We start from the raw sequence: 21,432 nt of genomic DNA, 5'->3' as shown, positions 1-21,432 counted from the left end.
AAGCTTTCGCAGGGAGCCGAGTGGGGCGAAGCGGCTGCCGGGAGCCAAGAACTGGCGGTTTTTCGGCCTAGTTATTTCACGCGAAAGCTCAAAAAGGTGGTTTGATGAATTTTTTTTTTGTTCTCAACAAAAAACTTCGCTATATCCGCTGAGTCGCATTTTTTATTTCGTTAAAAGTGGACTTAAGGGGAGATGCGGGTCTTTTTTTTATTTCTTTTATTAGCTGGGTGAACTGAATGAAATTTAACAAACCTATCCAATTTTTTCTGCAGATCCCAAATCTCTAATTAAATTTTTGGTAGCTGCATTAGTACAAAAGATGTGCAATCTCTAAAAGCATATTTCTTACGTGAATTTTTGGCAACTTTGCTTTGTCAAACACAGAAACAAAGTGGGTGGCAAGACTGCCAAAGAGCTGGTTTAGCCGGTGATGCTAATCCGATTGTCTTCAACAAAACTTTGAATGCAAAATAAATAGGCGTAAATGTGAGTGAAATTTTCTTGTTGCATACTGTTTCTGATCATCGAGGATTATAATTTGGTGAACAACAGTATAAGAAAATAAATAGCATCACCGGCTAGCCTAGCTTCCTGGCAATCTTGCCACATACTTTGTTTTTGTGTTTGACTAAGCAAAGTTCTCAAAAATCCCCGTAAGAAATATGCTTAAATATGTGTTAGAAATTGCATATCTTTTGTTCTAATGCAGCTAATAAAAATCTACTTAGGGATTTCAAATCTGCAGAAAACGCTGAATAAGTGTATTAAATTTCATGCCATTCACCCAACTTTTAAAAAACCATTTTTTAAGACCCACGTCTCCCCTTAAAAGGCATCGAAACTGCGGAAATTGGGACGGGAAATTAAGATCACTTTGTTATAAACACTATTTCGCTGTAAGCGGGTTTGTTATAAATGTGCTACACTGTGCTAGTATATTCAATCACTCTCTATACCAAACAGCTGTAGTGTCCAATCACTGAACTTCCTTTGTTCTACACATTTCATTCATGATTGTCACCGCTGCCTTTTGTTGTTTGGCACGTGTGTATAGCCTGCATTATTGTCACACAAAGTTACTGTTGTTCCTGTGTATGGTTACGCTGGCTAAACCAGTCAATATGCACTAAGTATATCGGCAAAGTGTCTTGCAACTCTCAACTCGGGAAGGCGTTTTCAGTGAAACAAGCCCTTAACGGTACTTTACAACTTCCAGTATACAACCAGAATTTGCAAACGGGCCAAAACCCCTATAAGGGGTCCTGCAACACTTCTTGAACATGGTCAGAAAATGCTGCCCATTCGTAGTTGAGGCTCTCGTGAACACGTGAGCTAGACATTATAGCGCAGCATGTGGCATTGAACTTGAAATTAAATGTCAAGAGGTCAGCTAGGAATTGTTCCCTTTTCTCTTGACAAATGATGCCATATACGCACCCAAAAACAACAAGGAAATGGGCATTGGCTGAGTTGAGCATCGTGAGCTGCGCAATTACCACAGCCGCTGCAGTGTGCCACAACATGACCGCGCCGCGCTCTACATGTGTGCTCATGATCGCACTGTGCTATATTGAAAATGAGCTGTGCATTCAAAGACAACAACAAAGTGCTCAAGGTCATGACGTACGCTGACATACGAACATTGCTTCTTGCCCGCCTATGATCAGCCCTCCCCCCCCCCTCCCCGCGTAGCTTTTAGCATGCTCACTGGGATCAAAGGGGAGAGAAACCACTTCGAGCGGGCAACAAATCCCTGTAACATCGCTCGTACGTCGTTGATTCTAAAAAATTTTTCCGGCAGTCGTCGATTCATAAGGAAATAAGCTCCGATAGTGAGGTCATTCGACGATTACTTGGAAAAGTGTTGCAGGGCCTCTTTAAGGGGGGACACTGCTCTTAAAAATTTCTTTATTTCTTGCTCGATTTTGATGAAACTTGGTGACTTTATGTGTATGTGTGTGCTGATATCATATATGCAATTACGTTTTTAGTATACTGTGTAGTTTTTAAAATACAAAATATTTCATGTGCCTTTTGGGGAGCAAGATTATTTCTAAACTGACTGCGTTACAATGTAAATCAGCATATGACGATAATCTGCGATCAGAACTGTGTGCGGTGCAACAAAAATGGATGTTCTAAACCAACTTGAACAAAAGTTATGGTATGTTGAACATACGCGAGTGAGCCAATTTCAAGCTAGAATTTCACTTGTGAATGTTCAACATACCATAACTTTTGTTTTAATGGGTTTAGAACATCCATTTTTGTTGCACTGCATACAGTTCCGATTGCAGATTATCATGATATGCTGATTTACTTTGTAACTAAACTAAGTTTAGAAAATAACTTGCTCCCCAAGTGGCACATGAAATATTTTGTATTTTAAAAACTACACATCATACTATAAAAATAATTGCATACTTGAAATTAGCACACATATATACATAAGCTCAGGAAGTTTCATCAAAATTGATCAAGAAATAAAAAACTTTTTTTCAAGAGCCATGTGCCCCCTTAAGCAAAACTAGGGACAGGGCGATGGAAAACGGAGAGTTACGAACCTATCGTCACCATTGCCACCAGCCAGCACCTTGAGGTTGGAGCTGTTCTTGGCATGCTGCAGGTAACCGGTTATCTTGGTAAAGGCCGCCCTGTCGATGACTGCCGAGGTGAAGGTGTCAAACTCCAGCGGTGAGCCCAGTTTCAGGCTCTTCTGAGCCTCCACCAATTGCTCCTTGAGCTGCATGGGGAGAAGTTTACTGACTTACAAATAATTTGTGGATCTAGCAGCTTAATCCTTTAATTGCAACTTGCCATTCCTGGTAAGAACATCATTGCAAAATTTCACAATTTTTTCATTTTCGAAAAAAGACACAGAGTGCACACCACGGGCACTAACGAAGATAAGGTTTTCCAGTCTCCTAAATCGCCTCTGCCTGATGACATCGCTGCGTGCTCCGACCAGTTGGCACTGCCACCTCATCTTCTGTCACCATTGCTTTATTGCTTGAAAATCAGCAAAGCTTCAATTTGGGCTAGTTGGTACAGCATTGTAATGTAGATGTGCCGAGCGAAATGCACAAACGAGTAACGTAACAAGAGAACAGGACTAGTAGTCCTGCACACCACTAGTCCTGTTCTCTTGTTACGTTACTCGTTTGTGCATTTCGCTCAGCGCATCTACATTATAATACTTGAAAATCAATTTCATTCAACAGCAACTGAATCAACAGAGCCCCACAGTAAAATGTAAAAATGAACGAAGGGGGGAATTTGGGGGGCCCATTTCTTTGTTTGACACAACCCTAAAGAAAACAAGCAGATAACGAAGCCAAGGAAGGTACTATAGGGGACGTGAATTGTACTGTTTCAGCGTACTATTATAGTAATTGTGACAAAGATGTAAAGAAAGTAAAGTGGACAAAAAGACAACTTGCCGCCGGCAAGGGACTGAACCTGCAACCTTTGTAAAACGCGCCCGATACTCTACAAATTGAGCTATGTCGGCGGTCGTCCTCTGGTCCACTTTGTCGGGTATTTAAGTGCGTGCAAATCTGGGAGTGTTATACCCCTGTCACACGGTTCAATTTAAGTGCACTTTGAGGGAGTGCACTTCGCCGCTAGTGCCATTCGCACGCTGTCACACGGGAACATTTAGTGACACTCGCTGCAAAGCGCACTTGCCGGCGAGTGCGTTTGCCAAACTCACTTCGCCGAGACGTAGGTCTAGCCTCGATAGCAGTGGCTCGAAAATAAATAGTTTATTATCCGAAGCAGAGTTCATAGCATTTTTGAACTGTCGTTTTCTTTATTGGGAATATTCTTATGCATTAAAACATACTATAATACAAAAAACTACTTTGCTATTCTTCTTCTCGGGCAGTTTACAGCCCTGACCGCCAGGGGCATGCCCAGCGCACGCCGTGCAATGGCTGCAGCCACCACGTTTGTACGTAAATTTTATTTGAAGGGCTGGTTATAGCTGTAGTCAGTCTGAGGCATGCAGAGTCGGCGTGTTGTTGTGTGGTTCAGTGTACAAACTGCGCAGCGCAGAGAGATTCCCGCGTGTCGGCGCCGCAAAGCGCAGACGCGGAAGGCCCCGCTCTGGGAAAGAAAGGCGACTCTGTGGTGACGCCGTCAAAGCGCAGGGCCGCCAAAGCCGCCTCCTTGCTTGTAACAAAAGGGAGGAGATAGGAGCTGAACGGGAAGACCGTCGCGCCGGTGGGACGACCGCGACACACGGCCGCCTGGTTTCAGTTATTGTTTAGCATCCGCATGCACCCTTTGAGCGTTTACCTGCGCTGCCGTTCCGAGAACCTGCTGCTAACAAGAAACACGTGTCGGCGCCGCAAAAGGGAACGCGAGGAATTGGTCTTGCGACCGCTTGGCCGGATGCGACCGGGGGATGTCTTTGTGTACAATCGCTGTCTGGTCGTAATTACGGAACTCGGAGCGTTCAGGTGAACCGGCCCCCAGCTGCATGTAATGACCGAGTGTCATTAGACTGGCGAGCAACGCACTATCGCGTACACATTTCACCAGTGGCCAGGGCCTGGGGAATTTCTGGCTGCTTGTGTGGCGGCTTCTTGAAAGAGACGTTGGTACGCGGGCCGGTTGAGCCCGAGCCGAGCTTTCGGCGCTGGCGGACGTCAGGGGCATGCTCAGACTATAACGTAGGGGAGAGTGAGATGACACGTGTTGCGCAGTGAACCTATCCCCTCGCGTGTTGTAGATTGTGTCGTACGTTAGACCAATGCCGTGTCTGTCATGAAAGTGTTTGTGCCATTGGTTGTGGTGATGCCAACCCCCAAGTGTGATTGGTTTGTTGAGGGACTCTTTGTCTAACTGAACGTTGAAAAGAGGCTGTTTTGGATGTGAGAGGAGAGTGGAGGTTCGGGCTTGGACCCGGGCAGACGCCTGAGCGTGGCAATAAAGCGTCTCTTCACTGGACAACGGCTCTTCCTTCGCGCTGCCACCGTGCACTCGAGTCATCGAGGGGCGCCGATTCGAACCTCAAACACCTTCCCTCCTTACCTAGTGTTGAAGCTAGCAAAGGATAGTAGGGAAAGGAAATTAACTGGCGCAGTCGACAGGATCGGAGAGCCCGCAGTGAGGAAGGTGCTGAAGCCCGGCGAAGCTGTCAAGACGCTCGCTGCTATTGGGACCTGCTGGTGAGCTGCCTGAAGCAGTACTGACATTCCGAGCCTGCCGGTCAACTTTGGAGCCAGGAGTCGAGCGACACGTGAGCGCTAGGTGTCAGCGAACAAGGGCGAAGCCGAACGACTTCGTTGAGCGACTGACGAGGCGCTGCGGTGTCCTGCATCGGGAGGAGAGCGGCAAGAGACGTCGACGTGAGGGACTGACGCAACGGCGAGGGTGGTCCGGTGGAGCACCGCGAGCATCGAGCGACTTCGTAACGACAAGCGTCAGAGACGGGACGGACGCAGCTGCAACTGACAACGACGGTGGGCGACGCATCACGGCAAGGTGAGGCTCGCTTTGTGCTCTCTCGGGGCCCTTTTTACTGAATGCACTTGCGTTCAGGCACACTCTGGGAGATGTCGGATCCAGAGGGAAATGTTATGGAAGGTGACAGTGTAAATGGATCGGATCGCACTCGGGAGTTGATGCTTGAGATAGAAGCATTAAAGCTCAAGCTTGAGCTGGAGAAGATGAGGTCGTCGCGTGCCTCTTCAGAGGAGCCGGAAATCCGTAACCGGCATAGCGGTATTGGATGGTACGCGAAAGAGCTGAAAGCAGTCCTTGCGCCCATGCCCACTAATGGGCCAATGATTCCCGCCTGGTTCAAGAATGTGGACGCCCTTTTTGCGGCGTTGAGCATACCTGAGGAAGTGCAGGGCACTGTTATATTGCCATTCTTAAGTGACAAGATGCGGACATTCGTTGCCAATCAATCGGAGGCAGGGGTAATGGCGTACCCAGATCTAAAATCTAAAGTTTTAAAGGAACTGCGGATGACTCCAAGTGAGTACCGCCGAATGTTTCTAGAAATTAAAAGAGAGGCAGATGAGTCTTGGAGCCAAGTGACAGCACGCCTGGAGACAATGTTCACATACTACCTCAGAAGTAGAGAGGTGCAGTCATTTGAGAGCCTTCAGGAATTGCTGATAGCAGATAGGCTGAAGCAGTTAATGTCAAGTGATCTCCGCTCACTGGTCACTCAGCAGGAAGTAAAGGGCTGGTTGAAGCCCAAGGATATAGCGGAGTTAGCCGCAAATTTTGAAGAAAGCCTCGACGGCAGCAGGCAGAGCAATTACCGCGGCACTGCAGTAAAAAATCAGAATTATAGGCCGCATCCCAAACAATCCACTGGTCCAAACTTCAGCCCTAACTCAGGAGTATGTTTTGGATGCGGACAAAGGGGCCACTTTCAAAGGGATTGCGAGTCTTCACGAGACACTGCCGCTAAGAAAGCAGAGGTTGCGTGCGTAGCTCCCCAGAAGGAAAGGTCATTTGAGAGATCAGCCACACCGTCGCGGTACCCTGCCTTTATGAACAATTCACTGATGGGAGATCCGAGGATCGAAATTTTCGTCGGAGACAAGCCCTGTTTCGCGCGCATTGACTCAGGTGCGGATATAACAGTGATACGGGCGAAGGAGGTAACTGCCGAGATTTTGGGTCAGAGTAGTGGCATAATAAAGCTAACTGGTGCTTTCGGTCAGGGCGTTACAGCGTGCCTAATGTATGTGCCCCTCGGCCTTCCACACTCGTCAGGGAGCGCTACTCAGCGTGTGACTTTACTTTGCGCCGTAACTGATCAGTTGAGTACCAGTGCGTCCGTACTACTTACTCCGGAAGATTACGAATGCCTTCGTCTCAGCCGTCAAGAGTTAATGAGTGACCTGAAGGAGTATGATATGGGAATCAGCTGCACTACACAGGAGATGGCACCGGAGCAGCATTTACCATTGAGAGACCAAGAGCAGGTGTCTCAAGGCTCTAACCCTAGTGCTAACGCCGTGCAGCGCACATTAGAGGAACCACCAAGCAGTGAGCAACAGGTACCTAACACCGAGGGTGAGGCAAACACCTCGTTAGAAGATAAAGGAGAGGAGGAGCAGGACGCACAGGCGTTGGAACCGCAGGCGTCTAATTTCACGTCAGGTTTGGAGCAGGGGCAGGTTGAAAGTCAGAATTCTGTAGGAGAAGATATTATTGAGGACAGCGAGCGGCTTGGGCCGGTCACTGAGAGTTCTTTCGCAGAGGAGCAGAAACGAGATGAGTCACTGGCCGATGCGTGGCGCCAGGCAAAAGACGGGTCGCACGGCATGGTAATTGACGGTCAGTTGCTCTATCATAGGGAGCAGTTAGACGGGAAACAGTGCCTCCAGTTAGTAGTACCAAAGTCGCGCCGAGCCGAAGTGCTAGAGTTAGCACACGACAGCCCTTGCGGTGGTCACTTCTCAGAAAAGAAAATGAAAAAGCGCATTAAAGCGTCCTTTTATTGGCCATCATTGGGATCGGATGTAAAGCAACATTGTCAGAGCTGTCATGGGTGTCAGGTTCACGCGCGTAGGCTTAAGACCGATCGGGTGCCTATAACGCCTTTGAACAGACCGCAGACACCTTTTGAGGTAATTTATCTTGACTGCATAGGCCCCCTTGAGCCAGCTTCCTCGCGGGGTCATAAGTATGCTTTAAGTGTTGTTGACCTGTGTACACGGTGGGCAGAAGTGATTCCACTGCGGGCATTGACAGCCAAGGCAACGTGTCAAGCTCTAATAGATGTGTTTAGTCGCTGCGGAACGCCTGAGCTGATATGTAGCGACCAAGGGACAAATTTCACGGCTAAACTAACGGTAGAGCTCATGGATAGGTTAGGCGTAAAAATGAGGTTCGCGACGCCCGATCACCCGCAGAGTAACGGCATCGTGGAACGCTGGAATGGACGTTCAAAGGTATGCTGCGCCACGTAATCGGCAAGCACGGGAGAGATTGGGACCGCTACGTGCCTTGCTTGCTGTGGGCGTATCGCGAAGTGGCGCATGACATTACGGGGAAGTCACCGTTCGAACTTATGTATGGTCGCGCACCACATGGGCCCTTCAGCATTCTCCGTAAATCGTGGACTGGTGAGTGGACTCCTCCGATTGGGCTAAGCAAACCAGCGGCAGTCTATTTGAAAGAGCTGAGACAACAAATGAGTGAGGTCGCAAAAGTTGTGGATGAGCGCAGCAGCGAAATCCAGAAGCTTTATACACAGAAGTATAACCTTCGCTCCACCCGGAAGGAGTTTTCAGTGGGGGATCAAGTCCTCGTCATGCAAAGTGAGGGCGGCAGCAAATTGCAACCGAAGTGGCAAGGACCAGTGGCCGTAAAAGAGAGAACGCGGGCCGACAGTTACGTTGTAGTGGACGCAACGGGTGCTGAGAGGCTAGTTCATGCTAATAAGCTCCGACCGTATCATGCGCGGGCTAACAATGTAGGGGTGGTATTCGAGGCCGACGCAGAGTTCGGGAACATCGAGATGGCACCGCATGCTGTAAAGTCGTGCGGCCAAGTTTCTGTGGCTGCCCAAGCAACTGATTTAAGTTCTAGCCAAAGGGAGGAACTCAGTGCGGTTCTTCATGAGTATAGAGAGGTGATGTCGGACCGGCCTGGCCGAAGCAAGTTTGGTGAGCACAAAATCACATTGTCACCCGGTGCTAAGCAGACACGACCACATACCGTATAAACGCGTGTAAGGGCCGCACCCGTGTAAGGGCCGCACCCCGTTTTTTTTGAAGTGCATATTCTAAAAAAAAGAAATCCGCGTAAGGGCCGCACCCACACTTTCCTCAACCAATACGTATTCAAAATGCGCGCGCGCGTAAGCTTCTAGGCGTAGTCGATAGATGGCGCAAGGAAACGCAACCATCATCATCGTCACCAGAGTATGTATATATATATTTTCGATTTTATTCGTGTTAAGATGTTCGTGAAGTGGGCTAAAAATTTTAACTTTTTTATTAGTATTCATAGAGTCTCCAACTAAAGGTTAAAGCAGAATTTTATCTTTAGCTCTCTATACCAACGCGCTATCGGCGCTATCCATATCGGCATTAGCATCACCAACTTTGGCATGGCGTTATGGTGTTCGCGTTGTTCGGTTGTACAGTTCAGCCAGCCATTTGCTGTAGTTTTCTGTACTGTTCGATGACCTTCGTGCTAGCTTGTTTTCTACACGGCGTTCACGTTTTGGCAAGATGGGCAAGTACCTGAATAGCTACACTGCTGGCTATAAGTTGAAGGTGATCGAGTATGCTCTCGAGTATGGGAAACGTGCCGCCGGCAGAAAATTCGACGTTGGTGTGCTCAAAAAGAAGCCTTGCGAAACACCAACAGCACTAAGCGCGCTTTCCGAGGAGAGCAGTGCAAGTTTCCCGATTTAGAAGAAGACTTGCTCCGCTATGTGACTGAAGTGCGGAATCATGGTCTTGCACTCACAACGGACATGCTGCGTGTGAAGGGACTAGCCTTGGCGACTGTACTTGGGTGGATCCTATCTGCGTGGAGCTCGGTGTCGACGGACATTGTGTCCCGAAGTTTTAAAGTCGCCGGGATATCTAACAGCTTGGATGGCACGGAAGATGACTGCTTGTGGAGTGACGGCGCTTCGCAGCACACCATCTCATCTCGGACTCCAAGTCTGAGGACTCGCTGAGTGACGACGATTGAGCACGTATGTCGCAAGAAAGGTCGTATACTGCAATAAACGCTCTTCGTTCGCTAACTGGTGCGTTTTTACTTAAAAGAAAAAAATGTCGCGTGTATGGGCCGCACCCTGAAAATTGGCCCTCATTTCTTGAAAAAAAAGTGCGGCCCTTACACGCGTCTATACGGTATAGAGTACCAATGGCCTTAAGGGCAGAAGTTGAACGGCAAATGCACGAATTGCTGGCGTGGGACTTTATCTACCCCGCGCAGAGTGCCTTTGCCCATCCAGTGGTGTGTGCGGCCAAACAGGACGGATCCATCAGGATATGTGTAGATTACAGAAGCTTGAACTCCGTTACAGAACCTGACCAATTCCCTATGGGAAATGTGACCGAGCTCTTGTACTCTATAGCCAGGGCAAAATATATATCAGTATTAGACATGACCCGCGGGTATTGGCAAATACCGCTAGACGAAGAATCGCAAAGGTTGACAGCGTTTGCAACACCCAGTGGCTTGTATGCATGGAAGGTTATGCCTTACGGGTTGCGTAATTCTGCGGCAACGTTTCAGCGAGTAGTAAGTGAGTTGCTCAGCAACCATCGTCAGTATGCATGTGCTTACATTGACGATATAGCTATATATTCTGAGACATGGCAAGACCACATGCGCCACCTACAGGCAGTATTGCGAGCAATTCAGGAGGCAGGCCTCACGGTAAACCCGGCAAAATGCAAGTTCGCTCAGCCACAGGTCAAATATCTCGGACATGTGGTGGGGTCAGGTTTACACGCTCCGGACTCTGACAAGGTACGCGCTATCCAACGGCTGAAGCCGCCTACGACAAAACGCGAACTGAGGAGTGTCCTAGGGCTTCTGAACTACTATCGGGACTATGTGCCGAACTATTCAAGGCTCGTCTTGCCCCTAACAGCACTCACAAACAAAAGGGTGCCGAACACACTGCCGTGGAACTCGGAGGCACAGGTTGCTTTCGATTCAGTTAAAGAGGCCCTCGTGTCAATTCCTGGGATGACAGCACCAGACCCCAGCAAACCCTTTTGTTTGGCCACGGATGCATCGGAAACGGCAATTGGAGCTTGCCTCTCCCAAAGGATAGGTGAAACTGAACGGCCAGTTGCATTCCTTAGTAAGAAATTGAGCCCGTCGCAACAAAAGTGGTCCACAATTGAACGGGAGGCGTTTGCAATTGTGTGGGCGCTAGAGTCTTTGGGTACGTGGCTATTTGGTACAAAGGTCAATATAATGACTGACCGTGACCCGCTGACTTTCCTGACTCGCGCGGCCCCCTCAAGTGCTAGGCTAACGCGGTGGGCATTGGCGATCCAAAAATATGACATAGAAATTGTTCATATCAAAGGCGCGCTGAACAAGGCTGCTGATGCTCTCTCGCGTCTCGGATGATCATTTGGGTTGTGTTCATACAACCGTTATGTCAGTAGACTGTTATAAATGTTATGTAAGTAGCCTGTTATGTTTGAAGCAGACTGTTTATTACTTTATCGGTAGCCATTGAACTAGTTACTCTGGATCGAATGAATGAGCAAGTTTTTTTTTTCTCGCATTTCGGATTAAGTGTCAAGTGTTGTGTAACATAGCTCAGACAAATATTTTGTGTCTAGATGCAAATGTCTTGTTATCGTAGGCATTCCTTTTGTTATTGCAGTGTAGACTTACCCTTAAGTCATAGAACTGTGTGTATAGGTGTATCAGATTTGTTTTGTAGGGCCAGTGTTGCTATGTAACGAAGCGATGTTTTGGGGAATGTGTTGATTCTTTTTCGAACCGGGTGCGATCCTTTGGCCTAAGATATAGCTGACGCGGAGTCCGTCGCCTCCTTTGAGTGTGTTCTGCGGGGCCTGAAGGGCGCACAAAGTGAGTCTCACGTGTTGGGACAATGATGGTGCGGTGAATGTGAGAGACACTATGCAACAGGACTCCGGAAAGTTTGCGTGCCTTGTGTCAAGCTACCATGAGCTCATTAATACTGTTGATTTCATTCAGAGTGTGTCATAATTGTTGGTCGTCGCACGGATTTTGTTTGTTTCTTCTCCGCAGTATGTCGAGAAAGTTGTTATTTTGAGTGTGAAATGGAAATTGGTCCAGCACTTGCGTGCGTGAAGAGTTTCGTATTTATTTTGTGCGGTGTTTTTTTTTTTGTTTTTTTTTTATCGTGTTACGTGGACATCGAGTGTCCAGTAACACTCTTGAGGGGGGAGGAGTCAGTCTGAGGCATGCAGAGTCGGCGTGTTGTTGTGTGGTTCAGTGTACAAACTGCGCAGCGCAGAGAGATTCCCGCGTGTCGGCGCCGCAAAGCGCAGACGCGGAAGGCCCCGCTCTGGGAAAGAAAGGCGACTCTGTGGTGACGCCGTCAAAGCGCAGGGCCGCCAAAGCCGCCTCCTTGCTTGTAACAAAAGGGAGGAGATAGGAGCTGAACGGGAAGACCGTCGCGCCGGTGGGACGACCGCGACACACGGCCGCCTGGTTTCAGTTATTGTTTAGCATCCGCATGCACCCTTTGAGCGTTTACCTGCGCTGCCGTTCCGAGAACCTGCTGCTAACAAGAAACACGTGTCGGCGCCGCAAAAGGGAACGCGAGGAATTGGTCTTGCGACCGCTTGGCCGGATGCGACCGGGGGATGTCTTTGTGTACAATCGCTGTCTGGTCGTAATTACGGAACTCGGAGCGTTCAGGTGAACCGGCCCCCAGCTGCATGTAATGACCGAGTGTCATTAGACTGGCGAGCAACGCACTATCGCGTACACATTTCACCAGTGGCCAGGGCCTGGGGAATTTCTGGCTGCTTGTGTGGCGGCTTCTTGAAAGAGACGTTGGTACGCGGGCCGGTTGAGCCCGAGCCGAGCTTTCGGCGCTGGCGGACGTCAGGGGCATGCTCAGACTATAACGTAGGGGAGAGTGAGATGACACGTGTTGCGCAGTGAACCTATCCCCTCGCGTGTTGTAGATTGTGTCGTACGTTAGACCAATGCCGTGTCTGTCATGAAAGTGTTTGTGCCATTGGTTGTGGTGATGCCAACCCCCAAGTGTGATTGGTTTGTTGAGGGACTCTTTGTCTAACTGAACGTTGAAAAGAGGCTGTTTTGGATGTGAGAGGAGAGCGGAGGTTCGGGCTTGGACCCGGGCAGACGCCTGAGCGTGGCAATAAAGCGTCTCTTCACTGGACAACGGCTCTTCCTTCGCGCTGCCACCGTGCACTCGAGTCATCGAGGGGCGCCGATTCGAACCTCAAACACCTTCCCTCCTTAGCTAGTGTTGAAGCTAGCAGAGGATAGTAGGGAAAGGAAATTAACTGCTGTAACACAGTATTAATTAAGAAACATTGCCTGAAATAACAAATACCTGTTCTGCTACTTAAGTACCCATCGCCATTACAATCATTTCCAAAGTGCACTTCCCTTTCTCGTGTAGCAGCGCGCTGCCAAAGTGACATTCTGGGGGCGTAAGTGCACTCGCTCAAAATGACACTAAACTTGCCAGTGTGACCGGGGTATTAGTCAGCACCACTCGTAGCCATGAGGGCGAGTGTGGAACACTCTTTCTTTTGCCAGCTGGCATCACGTAGCCCATGATCCTTTGGTAAGCTGTCTGCTAGTTGAAGGATTTCAACAAAATGCAGGCGTAAGGAAACGTGGCTGCTGCAGCGAGTGAAGCAACTTTCACGATTTCTGTGGCTTCAATGCGAGCATTGTGATAGGGCACAGCATGAACAAAGGTATGAGCCATTGCCGATCCCTTCTAAAGATATGGCGCGCAGGACCGCGGGCGACCATGCCCGGCCCGTCAAAGTATGCATTTCCTGCTGGAGCCACGCAGCCGCAGCCCCCCCCCCCCCCCCCGGGACTTCTCCACATGCCTTTCGCACAATGGAAACAGTCAGCCCGTTTCATCTCTGCTAGAGCAGAGTTCGTTGGCAGCACTCGCACGCTTTCACTCACACATAATGCATAAATGCATACCACACGTGGGGCGATGTTATCAATTTGGACTTTATGTGCAACATGATGGCAAGGGCATCAAATGTGCCTGGATTGTCCTATCGTAATAAAGATCTTGTCGAGACACGACTTGCCTTGGGCCACAGGCTGCTGGGAACGTACAACCTCTCCACGGCCGAACACTTCTGGCCGCTGTACTCGAAGCCAGACCTTGTCGTCTGTGCCACCACGGTGGGGAGGTCAGCCGAGGGGTGCACAAAGTGGAAGTTCTTGCCACCACACTCTGTGAAAAAGCGATATAGGCTCAACGTAGAGCACTCAATGTGGACAGTGAGTGCTCATTATCAACACGAAGGCAAGAGCCGAGGTTTTTTAAATAGGGTGACAATCGACTGCATGAAATTAACAGGTTGAAATATTGGGATTATAAGAAAAAGGAGCCAACCGCCAATGCTAGCACTTCAGAAGGGAAAAACTCACAGGGTCCCATATGCAATCGCCTAAGACAACTCGAAGGCGAAAGGCATCTTATTCTTGCAACAGTATTGAAAGCTGGGCTAGTTGGTAAGGTAGCATGGTTAGGTACAGTGCGGAACCGACGAAGACCGAGCAAAACAGGAGGAACACTGACGAGCACTGTCGGTGTCCCTCATCATCATCATCATATGATGATGATTTTTTGCATCACCTGTATTGACGCCAGCGATGCAGGATGCCGACAGTCAATTTTTCTGTTTGATGAGGCATCTAAGGCTTTCTCCTTAATGCCATATTTACATGTTCATAGCAAGAGTATTTTTCCCTACTTTCATCTCCTTCAAGTCAACCCTCGTGTTACATTTGAATACTGGCATAACCAGTACAAGTTTAAAGAGGGAAACTACTGTTTCATATCTTTTTTTAATATTTTTGATCGATTTTGATTAAACTTGCAAACTTTATGTGCATTGGTGTGCAGATTTCAAGTATGCAATCATTTTTCTTGTATAATACACTCAAACCTCATTATAATGAAGTTATATCTTATACGAAAATAACTTCGTTATATCCGAAAATTCGTTATAAACGTACATTCCTAACACTGTATGTATTGCAAGACTATTTTTCATTTACTTCATTATAACCGATATTTCGTTATAGTATCCGTGTTCGTTGTACAGAGGTTTCAGTGTATGTAGTGTTATAATATCAAACATTTTGAGTGCCTTGTTAGGAGCAAGGTCTTTTTTCCCTAAACTGAGAGGGTTACAATGCAAATAAGCACATCACAAGAATCACGAATGAGAACTGTATGCAATAAAAAATAATGGATGTTCTCAGCCCATTTGCACAAAAGTTATGGCATGTTTAACATTTGTGAGCAGAATACCAGTTTGAGATTGACTCGCTCGCAAATTTTCAATATACTATAACTTTTGTATAGCAGCAAAAGAAGTTTTCTGTAGCACTTGGACAATAAACTTTCCGTGCTGCCAAACTGTGTGCAACCTTGACAACCTCATACAGCTGAAACATTGGGCACTTGTTAAACCGGTCTACTGGAACTTGTTAAATCAGTGGTACAGAAATGTTACGAGTAAAGAAGAATGACACATGGTTTTCGAATAATCTAGGTAAATGGTCGCACTTATGTCATAGTTATGTAGTATAATTAACATTGATGGCTTTAACTAAAATGCCAAGGACACGAGCTCACCTCCTACTAGTCTTGGAAAGTTTGTGTAGATGTCCAAGTTCTGGGACACCTGCTTCCATATCGTCCGGAATGTCCTGCAAGTGAGAGAGTGAGAAAATAAAGCTTAGAATAACAGAGAGCTAAGCTAGTTGGCAAGTATTCCTTCTAAAAGACTGGGCGTGCAAACACGGATGCGAGAAAGTTTGTGGCGTCCTGACTGCTTTCTTGTCTCCGTTTTTGCACGCCCAGTCTTTTAGAATGAAAAAATAAAGCATGCTAGCAAGAATATGTATTATTACTCAGACAAAGTTGTGTCATCATACAAAGATTTATCATACAAAGGTCTGTCGTCGTCATAATGTGCTGAACAAAAAAAAGAAAATCTTTCTTTTCCTAATATTTTTGCAACATTGATGAATTGCTGGCCTAATTTCAGCGCCAAGGAGACCAGGACAAACGAGCTCTAACCCATGCTGCCCTATGTGGCACTGTCGCATTGTAGTGGCCATGAACAAACACAAAACACTGCCACAAACAACAAACACTTCAACGAGCAAACCTGTGCTCAGCAAGCAGTAAGGATGTTTAAATAGTGGCGAGCAGTTTCTCAAATGCTACGGTCTTTGCAGATGCTTTTCCTTGGCTTGTATGCCTTTTGTTATTACTGTAATATTCTTTTCACTACGCAGTGCTTCATTGAAAGCTTCGTTTCTCATGATAAATCAACCAAAGAAGCCCTTTCCAGTAGTATTCACACAATTTTTGCGAGTCTTTCTCACTCCCTTAAAGTGCCCACATTTATGTATTCTTTCTTATTTTTTTTTCACAATTAGATGTTGTATCATGCTCATGTGCCGCTGGACTCTGTAGAGTGCCGGAGCCTTGTCAAGCTGCAGTTCTTGCGGCTTCTTTCTGCCACCCCCATATTTCTCGTGGAGAAATAAAGATTCCTTTAATCGACTTGGCTGAAGTCAAGTCCAGAATATATGCACATGCCACCATACACTCTAAACCAGTCGTTAGTTCATAATGAAAAAAGCGCGACTTGAACGGAGGCCAAGAAAGAACACAGGACGGAGCAAAGTCGTTAGTTTTTATGCACATTCAATAACGCACTACAACAGTTGTGACACACATGCAGCCCGACGATTGAACGTACATTCTCGACACCTAATTTGTGACAACGCTGACACAGCTTTGGATACAGAAAAGTATGTCATAGAGCACTGTCACGCATTCTATTTTACCTAATCGGCATTGCAATGACCAACTTCTTCTATGTTGTTTTTAAATACACTCAAACCTCATTATAACAAAGTCACATCTGCCACGAAAATAACTTCGTTATATCCGAAAATTCGTTATATCCGTGTTCGTTGTATCGAGGTTTGAGCGTACATCTTGAACATTCACCACTAGATGCTTGCCCACGTGGTTTTCTGACAGATGAGGCAACTGCATGCTTGCAGGCAGGCGCTTGCATGTGAACAGTACTATCATGTGCGGCTCTTTTCAAAAGGCACGCAAGACCTTATCGGATATCATTAAACTAGGCTTGTGCGAATAGTAAATTTGAGGTCCGAAGCGAATTCGAAGCGAATAGTGATTTGGTCAAAGCGAATTCGAATAGTTTATATCACATATTTCAAAGAAAAATGAGCATATCCTGTCATCACCAAGCTAACCAGAGAAATATTTTTAAAGTTGAAAAAAGACATATGCATATGTCATTCTTTTGGTTCAAAGGGAAGTGGAAGCCACTTTGAGTAGTAGCAGGATTTGTCTTTTGGCAGAGTGCAAGTGATAACCTGTAAAATATGTTACGTTGTCAAATTTAGTATACTTAGAGCATATAAGCCGGTACATAACAAGCTTTTAAACTTGAAAAATGATGAATCGATGTGAGGGTAATTTCAAAATCCTGTATAATTAGAAGGATCTCTGCAGCCCCGTATTTTGCAATGTAAATTTGAGTCGATAATTTGAAGCAGTGGTCAGTACCAGCCCGGTTAATTAAAAAACTTTGGGTGCCATGTGCCAATTCCCGATCCCGATTTAGCCACAAATCCGCAGAAACTATGGCCCTTAGAAGCCACAAGGCAATGCAATGTAGCGATACTAATGGGTGACAAGTGAAGCATCCCAGCCTCACTGCTGCCAGCGCAAGAAAACAAAAAACTAAAGGTGGTCTGGTGATCAGCTGAAATGTGCGCCTGCGGAAAAGACGTGCTTCACTGTAACACAGCAGTGACACGCGGGCAGCATGACGCATGCTTCTCTCAACGTCGGCGCGTCATGATTTACCCATTCTTTCTGGGAAAATAGAGAAATTAATAAAGGGCGATGTGACGGAATTCGCGATGTATGCGAACCTCCGATTGGCGGTTGTTCCGGCAATTTGCGCACTTGCACTGCTGACAGAGTACTTGCCTGCAACGCCTACTTCGAAAACTTCAATGATGATCTTTTCCACCCAGTCACATCATGATGCGCTGGCGTTGCGAGGAGCAGGTGACGTGCTGCCTGCGTGTCACCACTGTGTTGCAGTGAAGCACGTCTTTTTTTTTTTTTTTTTTTCCCGCAGGTGCGCAGTTTAGTTGACCACGAGACCGTGTATTTCCCTTTTTTTTTTCCTTGCGCGGGCAGCAGCGAGGCCCACCGTTTGCCCGGTTTAGCGGCAAAATTGGGGCCAGGTATTGCTAGAAAACATAATCCTTGTAGCCGCAAACTAGCAGGCACAGTAAACGACCTCTCCAGTAATTCAAAGTTCCTTGCATCCCGCTTTTTGTATGTTTGGTTAATTCGAAAACCCGCTTAACTAGATTTCTCACAGTCCCAGTGACTTTGAATTAACAATGTTTTACTGTATGTTCATTTAACCTTGAAGTGGGGCTTCGCGGCAGTGCGGATTTCTCCTGCAAAGGTGTATTCACGGTACAGCACACCTCCACTGCAGTGAAACCACCTTTACAGGAAGGTTACATGCGGTCTATTCGTTCATTTCGAATACTTCGAAATTTCCTAGAATTTAAATTCGTTTCGAAGCGAATTCAAATGCTGTAATATTCGTTCGAATATTCGAAGTGCTCGAATATTCGCACAAGCCTATGTTAAACATTTTAACAAATAATAACAATTTCTCACAGATTCAGGTTTTTTTTACAGGCACGCAACCATCGCGATTGCTTGCAGGAGCTTACAGGGTTAGCCTTACTTCCAAATTCCAATATAGCCATCCATATGGTGGCAATAAAGGTATTTCAAAAAAAAAAAAGTTACGTGTGAAATTAAGTACAATTGCAAAAAAAAACTGATTACACAGTACCCTTGTACCATGCATACTGCTGTGTCATTTTCTTTTCACTTTAATTTAACCACTTTTCCTAGAAACTGAGGAACTTCGGTCTTTAATTAAAGAAAGAAAAAACTTCAACGTCGTGTCACGCTTGAAGCGATGTGTTACAAATGAGAAAGCAAACGCGATCGGCCTCTTAACTGACTCGCAACTGTGGTTCAGAGCAAAGCACTCACGCGACGCTGCCCGTGAAGTTGACACAGGCCAGGTGCGGGGATGCTGACGTGACGTCTCCGAAGGCACGTCCCTCGGAGGGCAGGAAGTTTATGACTCCGGGTGGGAAGCCGGCCTCCTCGAAGATCTTGAAGATGAAATAGTTCGAGAGGACCGCTGCGTCCGAGGGCTTCCATAGAACAACGTTACCCTGGGGATTGCAAAAGCAATACAGATAAGTTAGCGAGATTGCTACATGCTAGATACAAACACAGAGATGAGAACACGGAGAAGAGATAAAAATGGGAAAGGCACGCTATCCAAGGCCAGTTTCGTGAATAAAGTGCCGACATATAGCTACGTAGCTAACCCATCAAGAGCCAGACATTCTGCGTATACAGAAGTGCGCACAGACGCTAGTGGTCATGGCATCGGTGCAGTATTGGCCCAAACTCAGCGGGGCACTGATCGTGTTATTGCGTACGCAAGTCGGCTCCTCTCGAAGTCTGAACGCAACTACGCAACGGGAATGCCTTGCCCTTGTCTGGGCGGTTTCAAAATTCCGCCCTTACTTGTATGGCCGCCCATTCCGTGTCGTAACAGATCATCACGCGCTCTGTTGGCTTTCTTCACTGAAGGACCCTACTGGACGACTTGGCCGGTGGGCGCTGCGTCTTCAGGAGTACTCCTACTCAGTTGCCTACAAGTCTGGACGCCTCCATCTGGACGCCGATTGCTTGTCTCGTTACCCTGTTGAAAAGCCAGACGGATCGGTCATCCAGCCTAGCCCCAGCGTCATGTCCATGTCTCAGTTTCTTCAGATTGGTGAAGAACAACGTCGCGATGCTTCCTTGCGATCACTCATTAGCCGTCTCGAATCTGCCCCTAACGACGCGTCACTCCGCATGTTCGTCCTCGTGAATGGCACGCTGTACCGTCGTAGCGTTCTGCCCGATGGCCCCGAGTTCCTTCTCGTCGTGCCTAAACATTTGCGTTCAACGGTCCTGCATGAGCTTCACGACGAGCCCACTGCCGGCCACCTGGGCATATCTCTCACGTACGACCGTGTCCGGCGCCGCTTCTTTTGGCGCGGTCTCGCCCGGTCCGTTCGACGTTACGTGGCCTCCTGCGATAAATGTCAACGTCGGAAGCGTCCTGCCGCACCCTCTGCTGGACTCCTTCACCCGATCTCCATCCCTACCGAACCTTTCTTCCGTGTTAGTGTAGACCTTCTCGGCCCTTTTCCTGAGTCCAACTCTGGCAACAAGTGGGTCGCCGTTGCTATAGACCATGCGACCAGGTACGCCATCACTCGAGCGCTCCCCACCAGCACTGCTACTGACGTTGCCGACTTTCTGCTCCACGACGTCATTCTACACCATGGCGCTCCTCGTCAACTGCTCACCGATCGTGGTGGCGCATTTTTGTCACGAGTCATTGACGATCTTTTACGCTCTTCCTCAACGCAGCACAAGTTGACCACTTCCTACCATCCCCAAACAAATGGCCTCACCGAGCGCCTAAATCGCACTCTCACGGACATGCTCTCCATGTATGTCTCATCTGACCACCATGACTGGGACCTGGCGCTACCTCACGTGACCTTCGCTTACAATTCATCGCGTCATGATACCGCCGGTTACTCACCTTTTTATATGCTCTATGGCCGTGATCCGACGTTACCACTGGACACCCTACTTCCGGCTACTACATCTCCGCCGAGCGAATACGCACGGGATGCTATCGCTCGTGCCGACCACACGCGTCAGATAGCCCGCTCTAGGCTGTCGGCTTCACAAGCAGCCCAGAAGACCCTCTACGACAGCAGGCATGTCGACGTTCGTTTCTCGCCTGGTTCCCTAGTTCTCCTGTGGTGCCCGGTTCGTCGTGTTGGCCTGTCCGAGAAGTTGTTATCCCGCTACATGGGTCCGTACCATATCGTCCGCCAGGTAACGGACGTCACCTACGAGATCGTTCCCGTTTCCGAGACTAGCCCGCTTGCAAACACGCCCAGTGACGTAGTGCACGTCAGTCGGCTAAAACAATACCGCCCTCCTTCTGAAGAACATGGTTAAAGCGCACCGAGACGGCGCTTTTACCGCCGGGGCCAGCCAGACATTCTGCGTACAGAAGACGACAAAGAGGACTGGCCTGGCTGTCTGCTGTGGGTGCTGTCCTCCATCTTGCTCGATGCTGTGCACATCAGTGTAAATACACTTGTAAATAGTCACGCCTCGTGTCATTTTACGTAACAATATGATCTCGAAGGTTACATCTTGCATTATGTAGCAGCGCCGCAAACGTCCTAATCGGAAGTAGTGGCCAATATGGCCAAAAGAAAAAAAAAGAAAGAGAAAGTGGCCAAGACCATACTACGATACATGAGACAACTGCACAACTTAGAGGCAGGCGCTTGCACACGAACTGTACGTAGTACTATCATGTGTGACTCTTTTTCACAAATCATGTAAGATGCACGACAAAACAGCTTTTCAACTGCGTAATCCCTTTATGTAGCTTCTCGCGTTGCTTGTGGCACCCAAAGGAAAGAGAAAGTGCACGGCTCATGGGATAACTCCGTTTGTAGTACGTGACAGATCTGTGACAT

The 21,432-nt window shown here is 47.6% G+C and overlaps 1 protein-coding gene across 1 annotated transcript in view; it reads right to left on the bottom strand.

The window, feature by feature from the left end:
- The window catches only part of LOC119390807 (delta-1-pyrroline-5-carboxylate dehydrogenase, mitochondrial), a 44,569-nt gene that overhangs the window by 9,000 nt on the left and 14,137 nt on the right, over positions 1 to 21,432 (bottom strand). Inside the window, exons 8-11 of the mRNA XM_037658504.2 lie at positions 18,848 to 19,035; positions 15,338 to 15,411; positions 13,776 to 13,924; positions 2,565 to 2,743 (exon numbers count right to left, since the gene is read on the bottom strand). Coding sequence (XP_037514432.1) covers positions 2,565 to 2,743; positions 13,776 to 13,924; positions 15,338 to 15,411; positions 18,848 to 19,035 — 590 coding nt within the window. The remainder of the gene's footprint in view (positions 1 to 2,564; positions 2,744 to 13,775; positions 13,925 to 15,337; positions 15,412 to 18,847; positions 19,036 to 21,432) is intronic.

This window comes from Rhipicephalus sanguineus, chromosome 4 (genome assembly GCF_013339695.2).
Source record: "Rhipicephalus sanguineus isolate Rsan-2018 chromosome 4, BIME_Rsan_1.4, whole genome shotgun sequence".
Lineage (NCBI taxonomy): Eukaryota > Metazoa > Arthropoda > Arachnida > Ixodida > Ixodidae > Rhipicephalus > Rhipicephalus sanguineus.
The sequence above is the reverse complement of the archived record's forward strand: the minus strand, read 5'-3'. Positions and strand labels throughout refer to the sequence as shown.